The sequence below is a fragment of the Psittacula echo genome (assembly GCF_963264785.1).
Source record: "Psittacula echo genome assembly, chromosome: 4".
Lineage (NCBI taxonomy): Eukaryota > Metazoa > Chordata > Aves > Psittaciformes > Psittacidae > Psittacula > Psittacula echo.
Genome location: NC_137738.1, coordinates 47251905 through 47278198, shown reverse-complemented (window position 1 = coordinate 47278198; position 26294 = coordinate 47251905). Strand labels below are relative to the sequence as shown.

At 38.4% G+C, this 26294-nt stretch overlaps 1 protein-coding gene across 1 annotated transcript in view; it reads right to left on the bottom strand.

The window, feature by feature from the left end:
- Window positions 1-26294, bottom strand: part of MAP7 (microtubule associated protein 7) — a gene marked incomplete at its 3' end in the record, with an annotated part of 97262 nt that overhangs the window by 11543 nt on the left and 59425 nt on the right. The window contains exons 4-11 of the mRNA XM_080615759.1: window positions 19831-19994; window positions 18896-19007; window positions 16467-16577; window positions 10995-11108; window positions 7447-7595; window positions 4724-4839; window positions 4036-4316; window positions 219-402 (exon numbers count right to left, since the gene is read on the bottom strand). Coding sequence (XP_080471885.1) covers window positions 219-402; window positions 4036-4316; window positions 4724-4839; window positions 7447-7595; window positions 10995-11108; window positions 16467-16577; window positions 18896-19007; window positions 19831-19994 — 1231 coding nt within the window. The remainder of the gene's footprint in view (window positions 1-218; window positions 403-4035; window positions 4317-4723; window positions 4840-7446; window positions 7596-10994; window positions 11109-16466; window positions 16578-18895; window positions 19008-19830; window positions 19995-26294) is intronic.

Here is a 26294-nt window from a genome sequence, read left to right as displayed (position 1 = left end):
GCACTATTTGGGATAAGTTTTAACCTTACAGATCTGCTTAGCTATATATATTGCATCTATAAAAAATCCCAACAGGAAAATTCATTTCCAGGGAGGAATTCATGCCTCCTCCACTTCAATACTGTACTTCATATATCACAGAATAGCAACAGAATATACACAAGAAGCTGCTAGGAGGCTGCTAAAAACAGATCGTCACTGCAGAGGTCTATAATCACCTTTCAAGCTCTTCTCTTTCTCTCCTCTCTTGCTCCTCCCGTTCCCGCTGCTCACGGGCAAGACGCCTCTTCTCAGTCAGCAGCCTTGTTGCTTCTTCAGGGTCAGTTGTACCTGCAGAGGTCTTTGTGAGGGCTGGGGGTGGAGAAAGAGCTGGCGGAGCAGGAGGAAGGGATGGGCTGGCTGCTAAAACAGATGGGAAGGAAAACTAGTTTGTACAGACACAATAAACAAGATGATACCCTCTTGAAAGGAACAGAAAATAGGTTCAAATACTTTGTAAGGTATTTCCAAGCTTATGTGGTTTTATAAATAATTCAGAGGTGGAAGACATTTCTAGGTGCTAGGGATTTATATTCCTTAAGGGAAGTTTGGTTTTACAGGATATGAGAAAGCTGCTGCAGTTGAAAGGTTAAGCCAACTTTTCTGTCAGAAGAATAAATGTTGATGGATGCTCATCGGGAGTTATGCTGACTCAGCAAGTCCCTACCATCGCATGCCTTAGGTTTGCCCAAAACTATTTACAAAGCAGAAATGAAACATTGTGGTATTATATTTTCTTCTGTCTCGTAGTCTATATCTGAAGAGCACAGACAGACTTTTTGGCGGTAGACCAGTTGCTTTTGGAGATTTAGTGATCTCAAATATTAGCTGTCTGAAGTGATCTGCAATAAGGGTAGGACACAAGATATCATCAATTCTGCAATTATCAACCTGAGGCAACTTGTGGGACCAGAACGCAGCTTCTCAACAAGCTTTGCCACTACTGGTGAACTATGGCTTATGTTCAGATCTCAGTAGTATCTTCAGATAAATTCTGTGTTCAGGAGTAGCTGGTAGAGAAGGTGTTACAGGCTTTTCCTCAAGTAAAACACTAGTTCATGTTTCTGGAAGTTTGCCTGGCATTCCCTACCACAGCTAGAGCATGCCTCAGCTGCACTTTTTCTCTAGAGGCCAAGGACCATTACCAACCCACAAGCTAACTGAAGGAAGCACTGCCAGGGTAATCACATCTGGTAACAGACAAACATGGATAGGGAAGACTTTGAACTGCCAACGGAATCAGATTCCAGTCCTGGGAAGATACATGTAGAATAAGGCACCAGGAACAGCCAGAAGATTATTTAAATCTCCATTTCTAACCACCATTTGGCGTGTCACGGTGTTTTCCTCACCTTACTAAACTTCCAAGATGGGTTTCCTCCCCAGTTTCCCGCTCCTATGCCTCGTCATGTATACAAACACAAATTCAACTGCTTTCTCTGTGCTGAATGCTCACACCTGCTGACCTTTCTACTCTCTTCTTCTGCCAACTAAAAACTATGCAGGTCTTTCTATAACTGCTTCAGGGCTTTCACCTTGAATTCAAATGATACACGTACACCAGTAATCTAAAGAGTTGGAGCTGTTCTCTAGCCCTGAGGCGAGCTGGCACAGTGCAGCGTCAGCCAGAGCACTATTCTCTCACATGACCAAAACAGGTATTCAGTCCACCCCTAGTGAACAGTTCAGGCCTGGGCTAACCTCCAAGGCGTAGCTAGGAACTCAGAAAATTCTGGCATGGTCAAATATAAAAAGGTAGGTTATCTGATCACTTTAAAATTTGGGACCCCTTTAGAGCTATGCTCTTAGAAGCCCTGGGGACAGGAGGTAAGAAAATGTGGGGCTTTAATTACAGCCTCAATCAGAAACATACCAGACAGCCTTTGTAATAGTTAAATAGTATAAATGACAGAGTTCCTACAACTCGGTCCTTTGTAATTTGCTAACATGGACCAAGGTAGGGCTGTTTCTCCTGAAAGGAGCACAGCTTTGTGCTGCTTAGGGCTCACTTCTTCCCTCAGGTGCTGAAGCTGGCAGCGTAACAAGTAGTCCATTTAATGCACGCCTGCCCTGCTTTCAGAAAAGATGACAACAGCCTGCACAGGCACACCCAAAATACCTTTAAAACTCCATTGTCATTAGTAAAATCATGTGATATTTGCCTGCAAAAGTTTGAATAGCTCCGTCAGTGATCAACGCCTGCTGACCTCCGGGCTTCTGTGACTATACAGCTAGCAGGTAGCTGAGCTAGGCAGGCTAAAGACCAGCGCAGGTAATTGCAGAAATCACCTATGTTCACCTGCAGCACAGACCAAGGAGTATCAGCAGTGTCTGTCCAGCCCCAGATGCTGCGCTTGCCCCTCTCTAGATTCTTACATTCAACCAGTGGCTATGTTTTGGCAGCTTGGGCCTCCATCTGCAGTACAAAGCCTGTTCCCTCTAACCTCACATGTAAAAGGCTTAGCCTGAGGCTTCAATCTTTGGTCCCAAGCATCACTTCCTCCAGCTTTGGCAAAACGCACCCAATTTGAAGTGCTGGTCACCATTTTTTACTATAGTATCCTTCTCTTTTGGCCCTCTCCACTACCTGTTTATTTGGTTTTGGTTTTGTTCTTTTTTTTTTTGCTGTGAATGCAAACTACTTCCCTTTTGATTACCTTTATCACATATAACCTATTTCCATACTAAGTGATCTTCTAAGAAACTCAAATATTGACTGACTGCAAAAAAGTCAAGCCTTTCTTCCTCCTGAGCTAAACTGCCAAACAAGTATGACTGTGCTTGTTCCCTGGGGACCTACAACTTGTAAACATTTGCAAAGTTCTCTCCGTGGTATCTCTGAAATCTTTTTTAAAAAGGCGCTTTCTCCTTAGAAAGAAACAGGCCAAAAGTTATCAGCAAAGCACTGAAACCCCATGCTAATATGGCAATTATATCTCCTTTACATGCCATGCCCATGACTAACAGATGCATCAATTTATTATTGTGAATCTCTTAGCTTCGTGTGGGATTGCACCTTACGTGGTAGGACTTGGGTATCAGACTGGAACTACTGTAACAGAACTTGTTAGAACAAAAAAAATACAATTGCATCAGGTCTTCTTGCAGAAGAACAACCCCCAACTACAAATCATGCAGTTAAATGCAGAATTATTAACACTTGAAACTGTTTTCTTAAGGACAATCACAGGGGAATCTACGAGTTTTAAATTCAGAATCTTAAGTAACCCATCCTGGGAATCCCAGTGGTCACAATGGTCATTCTATCCCGTCTGCAAGACAGACAGTTTATGTTGTATTTACAACGGGTTAAGATATGTGCTAGAACAAACCTACACTTTTCGTATTTACCTTTTGCCCTTCCTACACTTTAGAAGCATTATTTTATTTTGTGTGTACATCCTTTTGTACCTTGCTGCTTTCCAGGGTTGGTGTGGGGTTCTTTTGTTTGTCTGTTCTTTAACAACTCATTTTCCCTGAAAAATTCTGCTTGTTCTTCTCTACTCTTCCTCTTGGTACCCCCCCTCTGCATTCCCCTTTATCCTGCTAATCTGTCCCATGGTGTGGTACTCTTGAAATTTTACAGGTAAGCTAGTGGTGTTATCGGTACAACTGTACTGAGTGTCTAGCACAGGTGGGCATTTTCACTACTCATACTATGTTATGTAATGGCTTCTTGTCTTCAGATCACTATTATTCTACTTCAATGGTTTGAAAAGAAGTAGTGTCATGATGTGAGGGACAAAATCCCAGTCGAAAAGGGCAGAGAAGAGGGCTGTGAAGTCACACTGTGCATGTTGTTTTGACTTCTACAAACAGGAGAGCTTCAACCTGTTTACAGATTTCTCAATGAACGTACACCTGTAGGAATATTCCAAAGAATTTAGATTAATTTTTGATAGAAAACTACTGAAAGCTACGTCATTTCAGAGAAAGGAAGGGAAGAACACAATAGACTCTAGATGTTCCTTAACCTAAAGGAGGATCTATTCTTACCTTGAGGGATCTCTGCCTGGACAGCAAGTTCTTCTCGACTTGCAGCTTCTCCAGTACCTTCTGAAGCTCCTTTACTCTCTTCTGTCCTCTCCTCATTGGCCTTTTCAGCCTCCTTTTCTGATCTTTTCTTCTCACTCTCTGGCTTGACCTCTTTTTTGACTGGTCGGATGTTGCCAGGAGAAGGAGGCCGTGCCTGAGCAGAGGAAACTTTGGAGGAACCAGGTGGGGAATTTATCTGCTTGGGTGTGCCAGGCAAAAAAGGCAAAGACTTTGATGCATGCCTGTGTAACCAAAGAGCGATAATCACTATCACGCATGCTCTGCTGGACACCACCTACACATCCCTTCTACAACTACAATGGCTAAAAATAGAACAGCATCTCTATTTCTTTGCTATCAAGCAGGACTCCTGGAGAATCTCACTACTTTCATGCAAAATGCTTCTCTTTGCAATTCTCCATATGTGTGAGCACCAAGCCCAGCCAGGAGGGAAGAAACCAGTATCTTCCTCCTCCTTCCTTTTCCTCAGAGCAGTAGTAATATCTTTTCTAAAAGCAGAACTCTTTCCTTTGTTGCAGAGAGAAAACATCTACATCACCAAATAAGTTTTCACTATTTCACATTTAATTAATAGAACAATCAAAGCTGCCTATAGCTCAACCTCCAGCTAAGCGTGTACTTGGCTTACCAAACTGGAGAGGGAGCTGGTGATCTAGCTTTGGGGTTGGAAGAAAAATGACCTCCTTTAAAGCTGGCTGAGAAGCTGGATGACAAATGGTCTCTCTCTTTTTCTTTTTTGTCAGTCTATAGTTCAGCAAACAAAAAGACAAAAGTCAAGCCAGAGTTCACACGGCCAAAGAAAGCAAAGCAAGCTCAGTTAAGGATGAGGTGATGGGGGGCTGAGAAAAAGCAATGCTGAGTCAGTAGTTTCTACAGCCTGTTCAACAAGTTCATTAATACAGACCCTGTAATCTGTCACCATCTTTAACAGTAAATATACATTTGACAACAAGAATCCTTCTTAATCATGTTCTCTACTGTCCTAAGGCATAATAGCTAATTTGCAGAGGCTTATTTTCTAACAGGCAAAAAATTACCTTTTAAGGTTTGATCTTTGCTGATTGCCACAGAGTACCTTCTGCTACTTTCCATAATCCCAGGATTTCACTTGAAGAAAGAGAAAAACACCCCCACACACACCCCCAGACTCACACTTAGTCACAGTCCATATATAGCACAAGGTTTTTGCTTTCATACTCCTATGTGAACACTACAGACTCAAAGCCCTCAAACACAGAATCATAGAATAGTTAGATGGCACAACATTTATCCTGTTCGTTTTCTTCTTGGATGATTTCACATCACATACTTTTCTTGCCATTGATTCTTATACATGGTAGCAATTTCCTCATTTTCCTTCTTTATTTTCCATCTTAGGATTTTTATATATATTTCTGCTTTGTATTAATAGAACTATTGGTTTAAAGTAATATATCAGAATTTAGGCATCTAATACTTCATCTATTCTGACTATAGATGAAAAACTTGAGGTTTTTGGAATAATGAGCTCAGACTCCAGGAGTCTGAAAAGTGGCAATACTGGAGAGGTCACGGAGCTGCGAGTCAGCCAACATGATGCAGAGGGGCTGCTGGTCACCACCTTGGCTGGGCCTTAAGCACAACCCATGCAGCATGTGCACCAGACTCTTTTAGAGCCTCACTAGCTTAGAGCTCTGCCATGCTCATCTCCTGAACTGAAAACCAGGTTATCAACTGGAAAAGAAGGACTGAAAAAAACATCATGAGTGCATGCATGCTTGGTTTATACTCCTCAATCCAAGAGGGTTTTTTTGACCATCATGTTTGCAATTAAAGTTGCCAAAAACACAACTTAGCATTAGCAATAGATGGTCTCAGTCCTGAATTCATTACTCAAGCCAGCTCTTTGGCAGTACAATTTACCAGATAACTACTGATTAATATGATAAGCATTTGAGTTATCAAAGCATACATAACCAGAACAAATGCATTAAAATGAACGAGAATTTTGGCTCACTAGCAATAACTCTCTATACTAGACCTACTTTGTTAGTCCCAAAAACAGAGCATCAGAATTTTATTCTTAACATCAATAAAGTAAAAAACTGAATTTCTACAAAAGTTTATAGAAGAATAAAAGATTCTCCACACCATACAGGCTACTGAAAATAGCACTTAACTCAGTTCCTTTGTATTAACATTTTTACAATGCATCCTCCACCAAAATGTACTAACCTTTCTTCTTTAAAAACAAAACAAAAAACCCCCACAAAACAAAGCAAAAAACCATAACCACACAACACAAAACTCCTCAAAACTCAAACCACTTGCAAAGAGAAAGAGCCAAGAGGTGTTAAACTGATAGCTGTGGAGATTGCAATGCACTATACACATTGCATGTATACTATGAGATTTCTCTACAGATACATCCTGATGTTAAAACATCAAAATGTTTAAAATGTTTTTATTTTTTTATCATTTTTTTATCATTTTTTTTATCATTTTTTATCATTTTTTTATCATTTTTTTATCATTTTTTTTATCATTTATTTAAAATGTTTAAATCCTGTCTAAACAAACTTCGACCACAGGGTACAAGGGAAAATATAACTGCTCAGGTTCAGCAAATGAACTGGAGAGGACTGCATCTTGCTGGCTTGGAGCACAGTCAACATGTATTCGGTCTGCCTGTATCACACTGTTCTGACTTTCCCTGCAAGCACAGATCATTCACAGTACTGCTACCAAATCATTCAAAATGAACAGGTGATCTGTAGGAAGCCTTGCTTACAAACCAACCTCTTCCTTCTCAGTGGGGAAAGCTTTACTAGCCCAGTCTCCTAAGAAAGTAAAGCTAAAATGATAGCGCTATATGTGCTTATATACGTCAGTGCATGCCTTCCCTCCTCTTTATCCCAGAGGCTCAGCTGAATTTGCAATCAGAAGATAGGAAATTCTACAGGCTTTGTAAAAACAGGTTGCTGGGAAAAACAGGTGGCACTGAGGGAAATGCTGCAACACCAGCTCAGGCCTTAAAAGGCAGCAAAGAATCCACTTGAGAAAAAGGAACACACACTGTGACTGCCTCTGTGCCTTATGAGAAGCTAAGGCATCCACTCTGCAAACACAGGTGTTTGGAAAACACAGGTGGTTTTCTACGTGGATTCTATGGTGCATAATCAGGCAACATCACCACATAATGTACTATATTTCACTTAAAATCCAGTCAACTATGAAACAAATTGGAGGGGGTGGGGACAGCACAGAGAGGATCAGACTTCATCAAGTATCATTGCAACTATTCCTGTCCTAACAAGCAATGCAATCAGGGGGTCATGGCATGAGACACTCACATACAGCTGGCATGCTTACCCCTGCAAGATGCGTTGTTCTCCTACGTCCAACAGCATCAGTAGAGGCATAAAGTTTTGTTCGGTCTCCTGGAATCCTACAGTTCATGGCCTTGTAGGACAGAGGACTGATGGGGCTGCAAGATGCTGAACGGGGACAAATGGGGATAACTACGGTGTTGGTTGTTTTTGTTATTTATTAATTTTAATTACAGAGCAGCATTGGCGAATTGACAGAGGAAAGCCAGCAGGAACAGAAACAACCGAGAAAGATAGAAAAGAAAGAAGGTATTAATACATAGAGGAATGACTAATTTTCAAGTCAGAACCATCATTTAATATACTAGCTTGGCCCCACATATAGTAATGATACAATTTCAAAAGACACTCATGTACTTTTCCATTTGGAAACTAAATATTTTGAATACATCAAAAGTATGCCACATAGTAGTAGAAAATAATGATGGTTTTCTGTTAAGTTTTTATACAACTGGTGAAAAAGCAGTGGACACAATGAGTGGTCTGACTGGCTTAGTATATATATTTACATGAATTTCAATTGCGTTCGGAATACAAAACAATCCAACTAAAATCAGAATGCCTACTAATTGATCTTGGAAGTGGAGGAAAATAAAAGGAGACACACACAAAGATCAAAACACATTAACAATACAAAACAGCTTCACCTAGGAAATCAATGAAACTGCTGTCTACAATTTTTAGCAAGTGACGTATTTTCTTTTTGAAGGCTTCTATTTGAAACCCACCCATTTAAGAACTTTTAATATTCCTTGATAACCCAGAATAACAGTTGACTCAAATACATTGTTGAGAGCAAACTATTTTACACTTCACAAAAAACAGGCTAAGAACAACAAATCAACTTAAAAATTACTATTTGAGTAACCAGGACAGCAGTTTTCATTGGTTTGCACGAGGACAAAAGACTGCTACCAAAAGATCTCCTGCCAATGGCAGATTATCAGATATACAGTGTTCCGATTATACATTCAAAGAGAATTGTAACAGTGCAAAATATATCATGGGGAACTTTTTGCAGCAAAGTAGTCTTGGACTTTCTCTTGATTTAACTGAAGGAGGAGACTAGGAAAAACTATGTTGTTACTGCTGAGATTTATTTGTGTGCTCCTGTTTGTCCTTTCTGGTCATCTAATACAGTCTTAGCATTATTATTATTCAGCATGTTACTGGAAGGAAAAGTAGAGCATCTGTATGGTATCTCCCCTATCCTCCTCTAAATAAATAAAAAAAACCCAAAAAACCAAAACAAAAAAACAAAGCAAGAGAATTACATCCTCAGTTTTCTTGGTAAGCACTCCCAAAATTTCTCGCCTGTAGATCCCTCTCTGTGCACACTTGAAAGAATGCAGTTCCACATACAGTTAGTTCTCCTAGTTTTACAATGGTACAGCTGCTGTTACAGGAAGAGCTCACAGACTTAACAGTACTAACACTGCAAATTCTCCTGTACCAAGAGATTAACATTATGAATAAAGAGAGTCTCATGTAAGTGTAACAGCAACAGCACTCATGCTTGCCTTATCATTTATAGGAATTTCTGTTTAATGAGATACTATAAAATGACTGACTTAAAGTAATAAAAATCAAGAAACAAGAGGGACTTTTGTTTGTGGGGATTTTTTTTTTTTTTTGTTAAGTGTATCTAAAACAGATAGGAGGCAGTGGCACAACTTATGTTTTAAAACACCTTGTAATTTATGTGGTTCTTACATTCTGTGAATCAATTCTCTCGCTTCACCCTGATTACTGAAGTTACCACCAGGGATGACATCATAAGTATTAAAAGAGAAGCAGATCATTTTCATTTGTGATGTTGCCAAACAACGCTTCAGGAAGCACTCCCAGGGAATGCTGTACCAATAGGATTACATCTGCTCAGAGGAGCTTGTGGAGAGTTATTCAAAAAACACCTTGGTTTTGGAGGGCTTTTTTTTTAAAAATAAAGAGCCAGACATACTCTTATGTTGGATGTCCCTAACAGCTCACTTAAAATTTAACGGCACGAATCCATATTTAATTTGATTTTGATTTTTTTTTCATCATAATTTATCTTTACAGCCAAAGGCAGAGTAATTTTCTAGGTAATAATGACAGGCTGGGATGAGTTGAGTGCTTAGAGCACAGCTGTGAGCCATTACCACCACCTGATCATTAATCTCCAGGAAGCATCCTGCATGAAGGGACTGCAGTTATTGCTCCTAGAGAATAATACCTGGAAAACAACGAGCAGATGGATTATTCTTCTGGGTGGTACAGTTCCAGTAAGCATAGGGAAGGCATTTCAGGGAATTACCTCATACTAACAACTGACAAGTGAGTCATTCCTGCAATATTTGCAATATTCTACTCAATTTAGAGCTTATGGCACAGAACCAACAATAGCAGCCAGAAAAGAAAATCTTCATGCTTGCTTCAGTAAAGTAACCACTTACAAAACTAAGACAATGCTTTCTCTAAAAAAAAAAGAGCTGAATTTCCAATATCCTGCTTGGTAAATGACATTAACTATTTATTTTACCAGCTGTTGTTTGTGAAGAGGTAAGGAATTCTGTACTTGTCTATTCCACTGCTTGCAGAATATCATCTATGTTTTTGCTCCTACAGCACTACCCCTGTGGAAACGTATTGCAGTCTCATTACTTATAAGAGCTCTTAACTGAAAGCGTCTTTAAAAGTAATCTTACCAGATCTCTATTCCTTCTTATGTTCTGTGTCCTTTAATTAGAATAAAAATCCTGTCCTATCAGATGAGAAAGACCTGCCTAGCTTAAGCATTCAGCATGTGCAGCAATATACTATTGCAATCATCAAGTCCTCAGTGCATGATCATAAAACATACCACGATAAAAGAAGAGGCAGCTGTTACCTGCCTAAAATACACGATAAGCAAGTATACTCTGATTGTCTTTGGAATACCATTTTCCCTGGGCTTTAAGGTACCACCTAGCAATATTTTTACATTTCTGCATGTTAATTTTCACCTCAGTAAGTATATCAAGAGATCTGTTCTGGGGCTGGCAGAGAACTTTATAATTATTATAACTTCACTAAACCTGCACATTTAAATTCACATGTATTAAATCCGTGGCAACCAGGGCCTGCCTTTCTACAAGTCTAACTTGCTCCATGTGGGAAGTGCCCTTACAGAGAGTGAAACTATCCTTTGCAGCAAGCAGCTCACAGCCTTAGCAGTGGGTGTGCTGAATGAGCTCTTCATAACATTGTGCTCATTTCCTTAGATAGCCACGGACAGTGTGACACTGCTGACCTGTGTGTGTTGTATTCATTTATTGCACTGATGAAGAGACAACAGAAATTAAGAAAGAGATGGTCGGAGACAGAAAAAGAGGCATAGCAAACAACTGTACAAGCAAGCTTTCATGCTGTCACACAATGTAATCATGGACATTCAAGCTCATTCTGGGATGCTACCGTATGCTCATAATTAGATCAATAACTACAACCTCTCACAGGTAATGTGGAAAAATAAGTATCTGTGGCATGAAGCCTCTGTTCCTGTGGGTTTACCTGCATCTCCAGACAGTGCAGCGGTGCTTTTACTTCGGGCCAGGAATGAGTGAGTGGGCGTCAGGAGCCTGTTAACAATGCTGCTCTCCCATGGACTGAGCTGTAGGCGGCGAGCTGAACATGCACCATACAAGCAACATGTTAGATCAAACACTTCACAGACAAATACATGCTGTAGAAGTATTAGTATTAGCTCATCACTACTGCGTACCATGAAAACCTTGAACCTGTCCTGCAAGATCAAAAGCATAAAATCGTTCAGTACTTTGCATTTTATTCTTACCCTGTTTGAGTAACAGAATTCTTATGCGAACATATATATCTGAACATTTAGTTTGTGTTACTGCCTGTACCATTATGGCAAATTGTTATCAAATTAATACTGATGCATTGCACACATGATATTCCCTATCAGGGATTATGGGACAACTTCTGTATTAGAAGAGCAGTAGCCACTCCTAAATACAGAATTTGACAGAGATGTTTATGTCCCAAACTCTTTCTACATATAAATAGTTACAAAAAGGACCAATCACTAAAACACCTTCCAAAGGCTGCCAGCTGAGCTAGAAAAAAGAAGGATGCTTAATAGTATACAGAGAACTGTGTCAAAGAAAGGTTTTATCAAAACAACACAAAAGGATACAATGTGTCTTAAAGGCAGATATCAAGCTCAGCAGCGACAGTTCTCAGTAGCATACTAAGTTACAGAATAGAGTAAGTACATTCCATCATTAATTCTCTGACAAAAAACCCCACAACCCTGCTAATGTTAATGTTCAATTTAGAACAGTAGCAAAAGTCAACTTTTTGCATTGTCAGTCTGTTTTGAAAACACACCACATATTGACCTGGCTGCAGTCACTCCTTTGCCTTGCTTTTCCCCAACATTGCTTAATGCAAATTTAGCTTGTATTGCTTTTACATTTTAAATTTCTTTACTTTTTTTTAAAACATACTATTGAAACATGGATCATGGTGAAGTAGCAACCAAAAGAGCCCTATAAGTTATTTTTTATATTGAAGCAGGGGTTCCTTTGATACTTTGATGCAACAAATAGTATTATGAGCATCACAAAAAAACCACCATTCAACTAGTTCCCTTACTAGTTCATTATAAGTCTATATCATAGCAATAACCTTAATGTTTCAAGGGAAATCAGATGCTTTTATGTCTCAGCATTCATTGGCCTTAGTTTGGTGTTTACAGCAACAAAACAAACTGCAGCTTGAATTCATGAGACTCAGCCTCTAACACATTCGTTGTGGCTGGCTGTAATAAACTTGAGATACATTTGCATTTTTAAAGGTAGAGATCCATCACTTTTAATAGCCATAAACTCTGAATCTGTCTTTAATCTACTCCATGCTGAGCCCCCATGAAAAGAGGGGCCGATCTCAATCTCATCCTATGAAAATCTAATTGCCTAATCTGCCCTCAGTGCTGTTTTTCACTTCTCAAATTGCTCCCCTAAATTCTGCTAACTCAATAAGGTGCATTACTATATAAATATAGGACTCTCAAACACAGCAGGCTCTCTGGATAAGTGTCCTTACAAAGTGTAGTGCTGCCAAAGCTCTTTGTGATTAATAGTTCCATTCTGCATTGGTACAGATTCTACAGACACACAAAACAGCCTACAGAGACCTCTATTACAGCTCACACATTATCATAAAGCTTGTAATTTAATAATGAAGGGGGAAAAAAAAAAAAAATCACAGAACTACCATTAAACTGATGCAATAATGGCAAAATCTTTGCTTCCTTTCTTCTCCAGGCACCATGCTCAGTATGATCACTGTTTAAAACTAGTGTTAAAAGACAACAGATTCTTTTTTGTGGTCTCAGGCTTTACTAAGCGAGGCTCACAAGCATGAGTATGGAGAAACTCTTTGTAGTTTAACACAAAGATCACACAACTTCAGAAAGCAATCCCTGAAATTTTAGGCGAATAAATCAGTACCATGTATACGATCAATTTTGTGGAGTTCATCTGTACAGCTGCAAATTGCTGATAAATAAATGTCACAATGCAGTATGGCCCTGTGGGTCAGCACAGACCCTATATGAGGCCCCAGAGATGAAGCAGTTTCACGAGGACACAGCTAAGAGATTGATGAGTTAGAACACTAAATTGTCATGTCTCACCTATCCCATTTGTTAGTGAAGTGAGTATGGTTTAAATCTCTTGTCTTTGTCCCTAACACATTACCTACGGTAAGCAATTGTGTGCCCACAGCATCCAACTATCAGCACTGAGGCAGTGTTTGGGAGTGAGCTACCTGATATGCACCAGTGAGCTAAGAAAGACCAACAAAAACTCTCTTCTCCATATAAGCAATGGGCCTGATTCAGAGGTGTCAAAATACTCATAGCCATCTTCCTAGATGCCTCAAATTGGTTTAGATCAGAGTTCATTTAAATACACCTCAGCTTTGTGGATAAAGGTCATCACATACTGACTACTCCAGATGCTCCCTGAAAGTATCATATTTGACATTTTAAACACATATTCCCAGTCATTAGCATCACTGTTAGCCTAGAACAGACAAACTTTTGCCCACTGGGTTGCAAGTACAAGAGTATTAACACCTAAATGCATTGAACAACTTAACTTTGGTGGTCCAATTCACACTGAAGCAAATGGAATACAAACCAAAGAGCATCCAAAACCATAAGATCAACTTTAAGGCAATGAAGTCAGTTGATGGCTTTTTTCTTGCCTTTTTTTTTTGTTTTTAACACCTTGGGGGTGGGGGGGGTGGGGGGCAGAGGCAGTGTTCTCAAGATTCAGCTCTTCACACTAACTGACAGACAATGGGAAACAATAGTTTTTATTCTCATGCTGTGTTAGGCTATCACTCTTAGGGCTGCTTGCTCCTTGTTTCCATGCAGGAAGCTCATTTGTTATAGGGTTGCTGGTGCAAACAAGTATAAACCTGGCCACAGCTACAAGCAGAATAGTTTAAACAGATTAAATATCTTTATAGCTTAATTTGTAACTGAAAAACACACAAAGTCCCAGGGAGTTGGCAACAGTGAATTGATTACAATCATCTGTATTTGTCTTCAAGATATACAAACTGAACACTGTAAAATTATCTCAGCAGCAGCACAATAAATTGCAAGTAAGCAAACAGCAGCATCTGATTAATCCTAGAAACAGATGGGGGACAGGGATTGAACAGGCCTCCTGATGAGCACCACGAAGTAGAGACCAGTGATAACAGTGGTGTTTGCTCATAGAGAGCCACAAACATGGTAAAGAGTAGATGGGCAAAACTACTCTATGCTTAGATTCTCTTTCAACAGAAAACAATTCTGGAGTCCCTGAATTTCTTCCATGAAGGTGGCAAACAACGGTGATGCAGTGGTTGAGACCTTCACCTATTTGAAAGGAACAGCACAGTAGAGAAGAGGAAGAACACAACCGTGGTGCAAATTTTGCTTTTCAAAGCTGAAAGTGGGTAACTCATACCTCATCTAAAATATTGTCCACTTGCTGAGCTTTCCTTAAAGAGCATAGTCACCAAAATATATTGATCAACAACCTGAATACGTATGTTCATGTTTTCTTACGGTTTCAACTACTCAGACCTGTACCACTAACATAAAAGCATGATGAGAAGCTGCCCGATTGTAGAATTCTGGTAAAGAGCTATATAGCAACACCATATTTGAAAAGGAATTAAACATTCTTTAGGCAATTAGCTAATAAAAACTTTAGTCTTTTGCTGGGCAAAAATAAAAAATAATTCCTGTCCTTCAAGTCATAAAAAGGTGCTGCTTAACAGAAGACATTCTTGATGACAGCTCTAAGCCACTTAGGGTAAGCTTATCATCCTCATCTCCAGCTGTTTTGCACATAGGAGCATGCATTATGCTCAGAGTGTGGTTGAGTGCACTCTGGAAGGTGAAATGGGGAGCAGACAGAGCCTTCCTTTAAGCATTTGCCTTAAGATGCTGAGGCCACTGGAGAGACCACTGGCACTTCTTCAGATATATGCTCAACTAGATTTAGGCATATGACTTCACACAAGAAAGAAGGCCCTTACAGTGCTTGGATTTGCTTTCTGTCTTGGAGTCCTGAAAGACATAAAGGACTCCTTCAGAGTTCTGTGCTGTTCTAATAGAAATGCCAAGCAAAAAAATTAAAGTTTTTGACATATGGCCATCACTTCTTCCATGCTACTTCCCTTCCCCCACTGCTACGCTGCCTAGTATTCAGTCTAACTTCTCCTGAATTTTCAATGGGTGGCAGAAACTATAACACAATGAGTTACAGTCCATAAGAGACCACATATTTAATGTCTGCTGCTGTTCTTTCACCCTGTTAAGATCTTTCCTCAAAGAAGCATCCTCTGGCAAAGAACAGAAACCATCTGCAAAAAAATATATACACCTGAAAAGCTAGTAGAAATTGAAATTACTGGATTTCAATGCTTAGAGCAAAAAATTACTGGAGTTTTGGAATAAATTATTTCCTAACGTAGTGCTGTATTTTTTGCAAGTTACCAGACTCTTCAACTAGATTAGCCCACTCAGATTAACATGGCTCTTCAAATCAACCAGATACACACGTACAAACATACACATAAACATGACCCTTAGTTAAGGCACACAAAATACCAATCAGTTTTGTAACACTACTAAAATTCCATTCTAGAAACTGTTTTTTAAAACATGTATTTATCTGGATTGAAATGGAACAGAACTTCTCTGTAGAAGACAAAACATTCCTACCAAACACTTTTCTGTAAAGCTCTTTGCACACATTGTACAAGAGATTCTTTCATAAAACTCTTTTAAGCTCAGTCTTTCAATCTCATAAATCCTCAGAACAGAGGTAGCAATTCAGATACATTAATTTCCAAATGCTTGATGGTTTATAATTTGTGCAGACTTGTAAACAACAGAAACATACACTGAAATAAAACATCTTTGAAGAGTAATGACATAAAAAGTCAATAAACAGACCATATGAAAAACACACATGCTTCTTCAATAAAAATAATCAGAAATGGTAATAAAATAACTGCTTGAAAGCTTCATGCAACATGTTCTTAGATATTCAAGAACTACTACCAAGGAAGAAAGGAAAACAAAATCATGACAAAATGGCCTAATGCAAATAAAAGGTCACACATGATTACATGCACTATGGAGCGATGTATTCTTTCAATAGTTGTACCTCATTTACTAAAAACCTGACAGAAGCACTGCTTTTATCATTTGCTAAAGTAAGATTGTTTAGGTAAGCTCTTGTTTCAAAGAACAAGAAATATATATTACTTCTCATAAGAAAAAATATTCAACCATTTAACTTTTCACATTTAAAGTCTTTTTACTCCCACTTAGATGAAGTACAGAAAATTACTTCAGAAGCTTGGTTTCTGTGCAAAGTAATACATCAATATAGAACATTCTTTCTTGCTTTCCTTTTTTTTTTTTTTTTTTGTTTGAAACTGTACCTCTGTCTGGAGAATTTAGTAATGTTGCAGATGAGGAGGAGAGCCGCTTGTTAATGACTGGATCAACATGTTTCGAAAGGTTCATTGTTGAAACAGACCGCCTGTTTGGATCTAAAACAAATGGAGATAATGCTAATTGACAGCCCACATGCAGTAGTGCAAGTTCCTAACTCACTAGTGGGAGAAGAAAAACATGACTAAGTCATTCTTGCTCTACCACAAGTACTTTCAAAACAGAGTGGACTTCTCAGCAGACATTGTGCAGGTGACTCAAAGACTGGGCACAAAACCATTTAAATTTCACATCTAAAATATTCTGTTCATTGATTATCATTCAATCAGGTTGCAATCCAAGGACTTTATGTAGGATCTAAAGTATATACTGCAGACAAGATGCAATTGTTTATCTACGACAAGTACAACAGCATTGTATTTATCTGTTCTGACCTAGTGGATTAAAGTATACCCACTGTGTACAAAAAATTTCCATAGTGTACAGAACCAGCAAACTGGGTTCTGGAAGGGGGATAAAACTCAGAAATGGGGTTTAAAAGCAGAAATCTAAATGTTACAGCTAAGACAGGCCTCTGTAGGCTGGCAACAATATCCCACAATGATCTATATGGTATATTGAGAGTACTGTGTGCAAGTCAGTACTGGAGACGGGATACTCAGGCTCCACATGTCACAGGTCTTTGTCAGAACAATATCTGTGGGAATACGATGGAGATTTTGATCTCTTATATCTAATCTACAGCTGAGAAAATGAATAGCCTATCAGTGCAGCCAAGAAGTTTCTACATTTGGCATAAAGGATATACTGCACAAAGCAGCTTTCTGAAGATGAAAAATGACAATACGAAAAAAATCACCTCCTGTATTTTGGCAAGACAACAATTCTCTTGTGTCAATGAGCATTATTTAAATGAATGAAATTTAGCATGAGGATTTGCATGTAGGTGTTGGCAATATGAATCCTTTAAAAGCAGAGCAGAGCAAATGCAATCCATTGCCTAGAAGACTGCTGGTTTCTTTGTTCTAAAAAAAAGGATAAAATATCCATGAGCAACACATCAGCCAATGCAGCTGGTTGTGCGTTCACATGCAAAATAATTTTAAATCCTGTGTATATGTAGGATGCCAAAAGGGTTTTAGAATAGACCAAAATATTCAAATTGTGTCTCCTTGAATTCCAGAAGACAGAATATTATGCTTCACTTCAGTGAATTGTGCCAAATCTTTAGAGTCAGCCAGTAGTAACTCTTCATAGTAAAAACAAATAATAATGAGAAAATCTGCTACTAACAACAGTTCTAATCTATCAGCATGATGTTAAGCATGCATTGCAACTACATGAGGGTGGTTTAGTTACTGATGATCTCATTTCCTGAGAACTAGCTATGGGTAAAGGAATCAACAAACCACAGCAATTATGTACCAGGTTTTCTAGCACCACCCAGAGATCTGAAGTGGTGCTCCAGGCCTGCTAAATCGAGAAAGGTGAATGATGATTCAAAAAAATAACCTAGGGACAGAATGCAAGACAATGATTTTTCACAGTAAAGGAAAATAAAAAAAAAAAAATCAAATAAGTCATACAGAGTTAAGCTTCAATGAGAAATAACTGTTTATTGAACTTATATATGACAGATTTCAGAGCATTCTTTCCTCAACTTCTTTTGCCCTCTTTCATGAAATGTTGGACACCTTGAAATGTATACATTAGAGTATATGTATATGTATATAATATATGTATACATAGGAAGAGAAGAATTCTAAGTACCATTTTCTGGTGAAAGAAATAAAGGACGAGTTCTCTTTTTGGGTTCAAGTCATATTTAACAGGGCATACACACATTCATGATTTGCAGATTAAGTTAGAGAAGATAACGGGGGGAAAAAGCATGTAGTTAAAATTCACTTAGTTTGCCCATTTTTAAGCTTTTATAGGGGAAATATCTCCCAGAATGTCTGTACAAAATACAGATAGCTTATTACAAAGAATACTTTTTCTTCCTTGTGTCTGTTTTAATCTTAGTATTTGCTTATTTCCACCAGACCTATTTCTTGAGCCATGATACTTAGCATTTGCACACAATAGCTCATACCACAAGATTGACACAGCACAAGCACACCCACACATACACAAACAACACCAAAGGAGCAGAAGCGAGAAGCTGTAGCAAGACAGAGTAAGAGAATTAGTCAGCTCCTGAAACAAGCTTCAGCTTTTGTTCAGATTTCTCCTTGTTACCTTTTTGCTACACAAGAATGCCAGAAACATGCCATTGCTAGCAACACGATGATCAAGAGCAAAGGATTTAAACCAGCAAAACACTGAATCCTCCTTCCTTTTAACAGAAGAGAGTAAATTGCAGTTAACTGGCAGGGCAGGGAAACTGGCTAGCAAACCAGGCCTCCCTCTTTACCTGTGTTATTAATGCGGTTATGTAGTGCTCCTCCCCAGGACCACCTGTTTTGCTTTTGTTTTGGCTTCTGGCTTCTTTCAATTGTGCGACGTACAACGGCTTCATGTCGTTCCTTAAGTACAACAGGATAATACATTTGGATACTATTGTGTTATTAACTTAATCTTCTCTTCAAACCCGCTACCCTCAACATGGATAAAACCTCACAGGCATCTTGGACTCGTGTTCAAGCTTATACGCTGCCTACTTAGACACACACACTGGAACAGCATTAAGCACCAAATAAGCTGTAAGTTAAAATATTAACCATAACTTTGGAATGGTAAAATCTGGTTGAAACCTTCAGAACCGCAGAGAGAAAACAGTGGCCTTTTTACGGCAGTCACTACACAAACATGCTCTAGGGCCACTTCTTACCCTTGTATCTTCCACCTAGTAAATACTAGAACAGTGGCAGAGGTAGGTAACAAAAAAAAAACCAACACAACAAAACAAAACACAAGGATAAGATGACTTATGTAGGATCACACTGCATGCAGTTCCCAGCTTAAGTGAGGCAAATCAGTCATGAGTGTATTTTATTACACACTCACTTTCCTAAAGGTTTTGTTAGGGCAATTAATATTTAGCTACCTTTATACTAAATGGCTAAGAATTAAGAGATAACCATACAGAACTGACAAAAAAAATACATTTATCTGTATGAGTTTGTGCAATGCCATATAATGTAACTCAGAGATGCTCATCTTAGCTTCATTCAGTTCACAAAGGGCACTTCAAGAAGCAGTATATGTACAAGTAAGGTTTAAAATCCTCTTGCATGTTCTCTTATACTGACCATGGCTTATGTTGCATTCTTTCCATCAACTCTCAGAGAAAAAGTTTAATAGTACTGTATCTTATGGTGAAAGAGTTTTCATGACATTCATTCTTACCTTATCTTCTTCTAATCTCTGCCTTCGCTTTTCCTCTACGGCAGCTCGCCTTTTCTCTTCCTTTAATCTTTGCTCTTCTAGCTTCTTTCTGCGTTCCTCTAAGTGTTTTTCATAATGTTGCCGGGCTCTCTCTTCTCTTTCTAACCAGACCGATTCTCTTGCAGCTGTGACAAAAATCAGAAATAAAAAAATTAACACGCTATATATGATGAAGTCTTTAATATTACCTGAATAATGAAGCTAAATGAAAAAACTTTTGAACTACTTTTCTCAAGACAAAATGGGTAATATCCCATCTCTCCTTATGTATTAAAACATCATGTACCCTCCTCACACATTCCTTTCATCTGAATTTATTTACTATGAATTACCACCAGAAACAGTTAAATTAGTTGAGCATACAGTTTCTGTCCAAAATAAAGGATTTTTTGTTAGTTTAAAATACCTAAATGCACAAGTCAGATGTACGTAAACACACTTCTGTTGTACAAACCATGATAATTCTCCATAATCTTTTACCGCAAAAAGAAAGCTAATAAACAGAAAGATAAAACTAATCACCATCTTTACTGATCAATACAGACCTCTTATGATAGAAGTGTCTGTAATGTCAATTCCAGCACCTGGACTGTTAGCCGAACTAATAAATGGGAAATCATGCTTATTATTCATGAGGACACAAAAGGAAGGGAACAGACACTCCGAGCTTGCGGTCATGGGTCTGAACAGGTAAAATATTTTACTTCATAAAACCAAATCTGAACAGAACTTAACTAATAATATACTGTGAACAACACAATTCTGTTAATCATTTTTCTCAATTCAACATTAGGTTTTTCTCTTCTTTTTTTTCCCTCAAATAATAATTCATTAGTGCTGGACTGCAGTAACATTAAATAACTATTAAATGCCACTCCTGGAGGGTATGGTATTAACTCTTTCCTTCTGTATTTTCTGTATAATTAGCTTCCTGTGAACCTCTTCCTGCTAGTTTTCATCTTCACAGTTGTTTCCTATTTGAGTCTACTGTCATGTTTCAGCTCCAATACAAAAATGTTTAGAGGGTTTGTTTCACTTTTGCAGACAGCATTGCACAGATATATACAGACATAGAGCTTGTAATGTTTTAACTTTTAAAGAAAACCAAACACCAAGAAACAGAGCACCCACTCTATTCTCTTTAATACATAGTAGACTATGAACACGCTAAGTAACCCAAGCAATGTAGTTCAAAACCGGTATTCAATCATAGCATTCTGCAGAAGTTTTCAAACATACATTCACTTTGAAAAAGCTAAGAGCACCTAAGGAGTTTAGTAGCACATATTTAATGAAAGTCCATTGAGCTGCAGCATGTTTATGGTCTCTAATGATTATATTGAGACAAGCCATTACTGTGAGCCAAAAGACTTTCGCAGATCCTGAGATCAACTGGAACTTTTGTGTCTGGAATCAGCTTACAATGGCAGCCCAGCATGAAAAAGTGCTTTGGTTCTCTACTGAAAGAAGAGAAAGCGCTTTATTAGCACTCTTGAAGGACAGAAGAAATTATGAAAAGCAAAGAATCAAAACAGAGTAACTTTAACTAATGTGAATATTAATTTGCTTATAAAAGACATGGAGATTGATCTTTCTGTCATTAATGTAGATGGTTACACCTTCTTGGAGTGTTATTTGTGGTGATTTCCATAGGCTTCAGCCTGTCATGTTTAAAAAAAGTAATGAAAATAGCACATTTGAAGATTCATGACTAAATTCAGGAAGAGAGAAGCTGAAAACATTTAAATGTTTCGGTATGTTAAAGAGTTAACTTTCACATACACTCTCACTTCTGCGAAGTGCTAAACCTCTAGACAGAACACTAATATTGAGCTTTCTGCTCCTCAAAGGAGAGATTATAAAATCATACACCTGTGATAAGGGAAGACAGCTTAATAACAGAAACACACATTAGTGATGGATTAACCAAGGCAAACGGAAGTGCTAACTGGAATAAATTAAAATTAAAGAAATAGATCTGACTTCAAACAAATATAAAAGCTACCTCTATCATCTTTAAGTTACAGGCAAAAAGCAGTAGAAAATATCCACCCATCTGTTAACATGAGGAAGCTATTAATTTTATGCTTGGACCAAGTATTTAACAAGTACATAAATGCATGATTTATGATACATCTGTTTTCTGAGAAAAAGTATAATATATATTTTCATTAATTTACCTTTTATGCACTACTGACATTCTTGCATGAACTTAAGGGCTCAGCTTTTGCCATCTACAAGGTAGGTATATACAATGACATAAGCTAGTGTCCTTGGATATAGGATGATATCGTCAAGAAAAATAAAAATACTTAAATACCATTTTTATTTCATTCTCATGCCCTATTTATGCTTTTGCAGAAACTTTTCTTCCTGCCACACTTGACAAATTAACAAATTGTATCCTAGGGTAAAAAACCTGAAGTTCACTCAAGGGTTAAAAAAGCCTATTCTAAAGTAAAAATTAGGGAAATTAAGCCCTATTCTGAATACACAGGTGTGCTTCTAGAAGCACAGCAAGCTGTATTAAGAGCAACACATACATCAAATGCTCTTCTGATAGAAGGAATCAGCGGATAAACCTACAGGAAACCAAAGATCCTTCTAAAAACTCCAGTCAGCTTGGAAGAGCAAGCAATTTGCAGGATGTGCAAGGGGAAAATACCCAGTTTTATGACGGCTCCTCCAGAAGCTACGGCAATACCTATACCTGGTGCTGAGCCAATGTTGGATGCCAGTACAGGTACGGTTCAATAAAATGCTTTATCTTGGGGCTGAGCCTTAACAAATTTGTGATACTTCTCTCCCTTGAAATAATACAAATTGTCTGACAAAATGCAAGAATCGTTCAAAGAAAGCTTGGTTGTGGTTCAAATAGCACCTGCAGGCTGAAAGCTTAAATGGCATAGGAACATTTACACTAAAGCTGGAAAGCACAATGAAAAGTCACAGCCTATGTTTGTTCTATTTCATTACTTAGTATGATTTATAAATTTGAACACAATCATGTGATGTAAGGACACAAAATTAAAGCACAAACCCAAGATTAATACCTTCTGCTTATTTGCAAGCTAGTAATGATGGATTAGATTAAAAAGCAACATAATTAAGACTATATTTCTGACATCACTGAAGTGAATAACAGAGCAAAAGAAAACAAGGTCAATCAAGAAAGAAACATTCCAATATTAAGAGACACGTAAGACCTGAAAACAAGCAATTTTACACTAGAATTAACTCATTTAATGTGGGAGATATGACCTGCAAATCATGCACATTTCTTTTGTGGAGATAATTTTGCAGTTCCTTTCTGTAATCATGCACACACACACAGCACCATTCTTTGCAGGGGTTTTAGGCTATGAGGGAAGGGGGAGCATGCATTAAGTGTCAAAGCCTCTATTTTCTATTTATCCACGTGAAGGGGCATGTCCCCCTGAGCTCCCCTTTTGCCGTCTCTTCTGCTGTCTCTTCACTTTAGCTCTTCTTCTTCTGGTTTATTGCCTATATAAAGGCAGATGAGTCTACTACCATGCTTTCTCATTCTGCCTTTTGCATCCACCTTGGATGGACAGCTTACCTGAGTAAAGATCCTATAGTCGCTGTCAATCTTTGCAGCTTTTATCTTTTCTGACTTTACAGCACTGACCTCAGCAATAGCTTTCCCCTCTGACCGTTGTTTCACCTTTCCTCACTGCCAGCTCTGCACTGTCTGAGACTGTGATTGTCTCCTTGCTGCATTAGCAGAAAGACGGATCAGTGATGCTTTAACCATACCTAGAAGTGGGGATGTTCCACAGCAATGGCTGACTGAATGAATTAGAAGGTGAACTTCAGAGCTGTAATTAAAGCTGAAGTTAATGTTAGATTCTCTAAGCCAACCCTTCCCCAGTAACTATGCTCTGAGGGACATTCAGCACCTTAAAAGTTGTTTTCTTGTTGTATAAACCCTTCTGACACTCAAGTCCTCTGAGGACATCCCAAAATAATTCATGTATTAGGGTCACTGATTCACAGCTTCTGACTGTGGAAATAAAGTTCTGTCCCCAGCAAGCCAGAAGGAATTCACTGACAGGAAAAAATTGTAATTTTTATTAATGTGATATTTTGTTAATGATCACTTTCAAATGGGAGAGGAATAGGTATCATAATGTGATCTTTGAAATATTATTTTAATGCTTATGCGTTGTGAGTATTAAGAATTTAATGGAGCTAGCCAACCTGAAACTCTGACATATTCTAAAAACTAAGATTAATAACACATTTCCCTAAATGAAGAGTTAAGTCACATGGCAGGATTACCATCTTTTGTCCCCAGTGCCAGAAACTAAATGAGGCATGTGCCCTTGTCAGGATCATAATGGTGATAAAAAAGGTCACTCTTCAAGCAGGATTAGTGTAGATAAAGCCTGCACAGATACAAGACTTAAAATGGTTTTCTCAAGAATCAGGGACTGAAATACTGTGAAGTAAAACCAAGAAATCCCCAATCCCCAACTCTTTCTCTTTGCTAGGCTGCTACCTAAGACTACCAGAACAAAACCTCTTTTAAAATCCCAGTAATTTTCCCTATTGAAAAACACATTTTGATTTTTCCTTGCAGTTACAGAGAACCAGGTCTACGCTAATACATGGAAAGTGGTCAAATGAGACCAAATGGCATAGAACAACTTTCACCTGTACTACTAAACTTCTACCGTCCAAAACGGTGACAGTAGTCAATCAACACATGAGGAAAAGCCTGTGGGTTTCCCTTTTCAATTCCCAAACCTTGTCTAGGAATCAGCAAAGAGACAGCAAGTTAGCTGGAGCCAATTCCCTGCCAGGATCCATCAGAATAGTTTAATAGCAAGAACAATTGAGTTTCAGCACGAGGGAATATTCTTAGCACTGTCTAATTTGACAGTACTGATAAAACCAATATAGCAGAATTAAGTGTGAAGCCCCACTCCTGATCAAGCAGCAGCTTTTATTAAACTTTTCCAGTTTGACCAGGCCATCTACTATGTTAGCCTTCACAGACTACTCAGTTCTGACATGTGTCTCCAGTGCCAAACACAACCACTCAGCCTGACACATGCAAAGGAGCCATAGTGCCAAGCTGAGCCAGGAAAACTCTGACAGCTCCATTCACTTTGTCCTCCAAGAACAGCCCCGTTTAACAGCTACCACCCTCACCTAGCGCTGCCCCTCCTGGGATTCCTCTCTTGCAAAACCCAAAAGGGTTGGTGTCACACAGAGAGATCTGATATGCATGTTTTCAAGAACAGGTGCATAGACACTGTGGGAAGGAGTGCTAGTACAAGCAGCACAAAATGAAAACATGACTACTAAAGAGTAAGTGACACACTGGAACCATTATTAAGTAAAGATTACCCTAGTAGTCCTTTAAAGGTCTGAATGCACATTTCAACAAGTAATACACACATTACCAAATGGTCACGGGAATAAGAAACTTAATGCATAGCTGCTAAGCAATTCTTTCATTTCTCCTATGTGAAAAGGCAAGTCTAAGTATAAAATTGATACAACTTCTTAGTTATGGAAAACATGAATTGCACAGGAAAAAGACCAAAGAATCCATCTTTTGGAAGTGCTAGGAGGGCATTTCAAAAATAATGCCTTTTCTACAGAGAAGGAACTAAAAAGTTCTCCTTTCTTGATGGGGTGATTAGCTGAAATAGCATACATGTCCCTGTATGCTTTCTACATTTTGTAGAGAAAGTTCCAAAACTAGATGTGAATACACTACAGTGAAAGGTGCATTTTTTGTAGAAGCCTTTGCAATTATTCTTTTCAATTAGGTAGCATAATATGATTCTCAAGAAACACAGACAGTGACAGTCTCACTACACATATGCTATATGTATCCAGACAACCACAATGACAGCACTCATCTTTCCTACTCTCTAAATTCTCATTAAAAAGAACTAGACACCCAAGTGTGGTAAGTAGAATAAGACTACTAGAATACCACTGACAGGTGCAAGCAAATCCTCAAGAGTACAGAGCACACACTGACCCATTATACCACAGTGCAAGCACATCTATCATAGCACAGTGGAACTTTAAAAAAGATAAACCTTGAGAGTAAACAAAAAGGGGGGCAGGGGGGAAAGAGACCTCAAATTTACCCTCCCATAACATCAGAAATATTGACCAATAAACGTAATTGTTATTCAACTGTTAATCCACGTGATCTCAACAGAAGGGTTGAACAACTTAATTTTCATTAAAAGACAGATAACACAGCCTCATGTGGTTCAAGTTGCTGAAAGTACAAAGAATTGTTAAAGATAATTGCCAACTCTACACTCACAGAACTGAACACTGTCTTTTTTAGGGGGAGAAAGAGAGAATAATTTCACTTGAGGTATGTCTGAAATTCTCAACTCCTGCTTAAAAAGAAGCCTTTGCTAAACTTG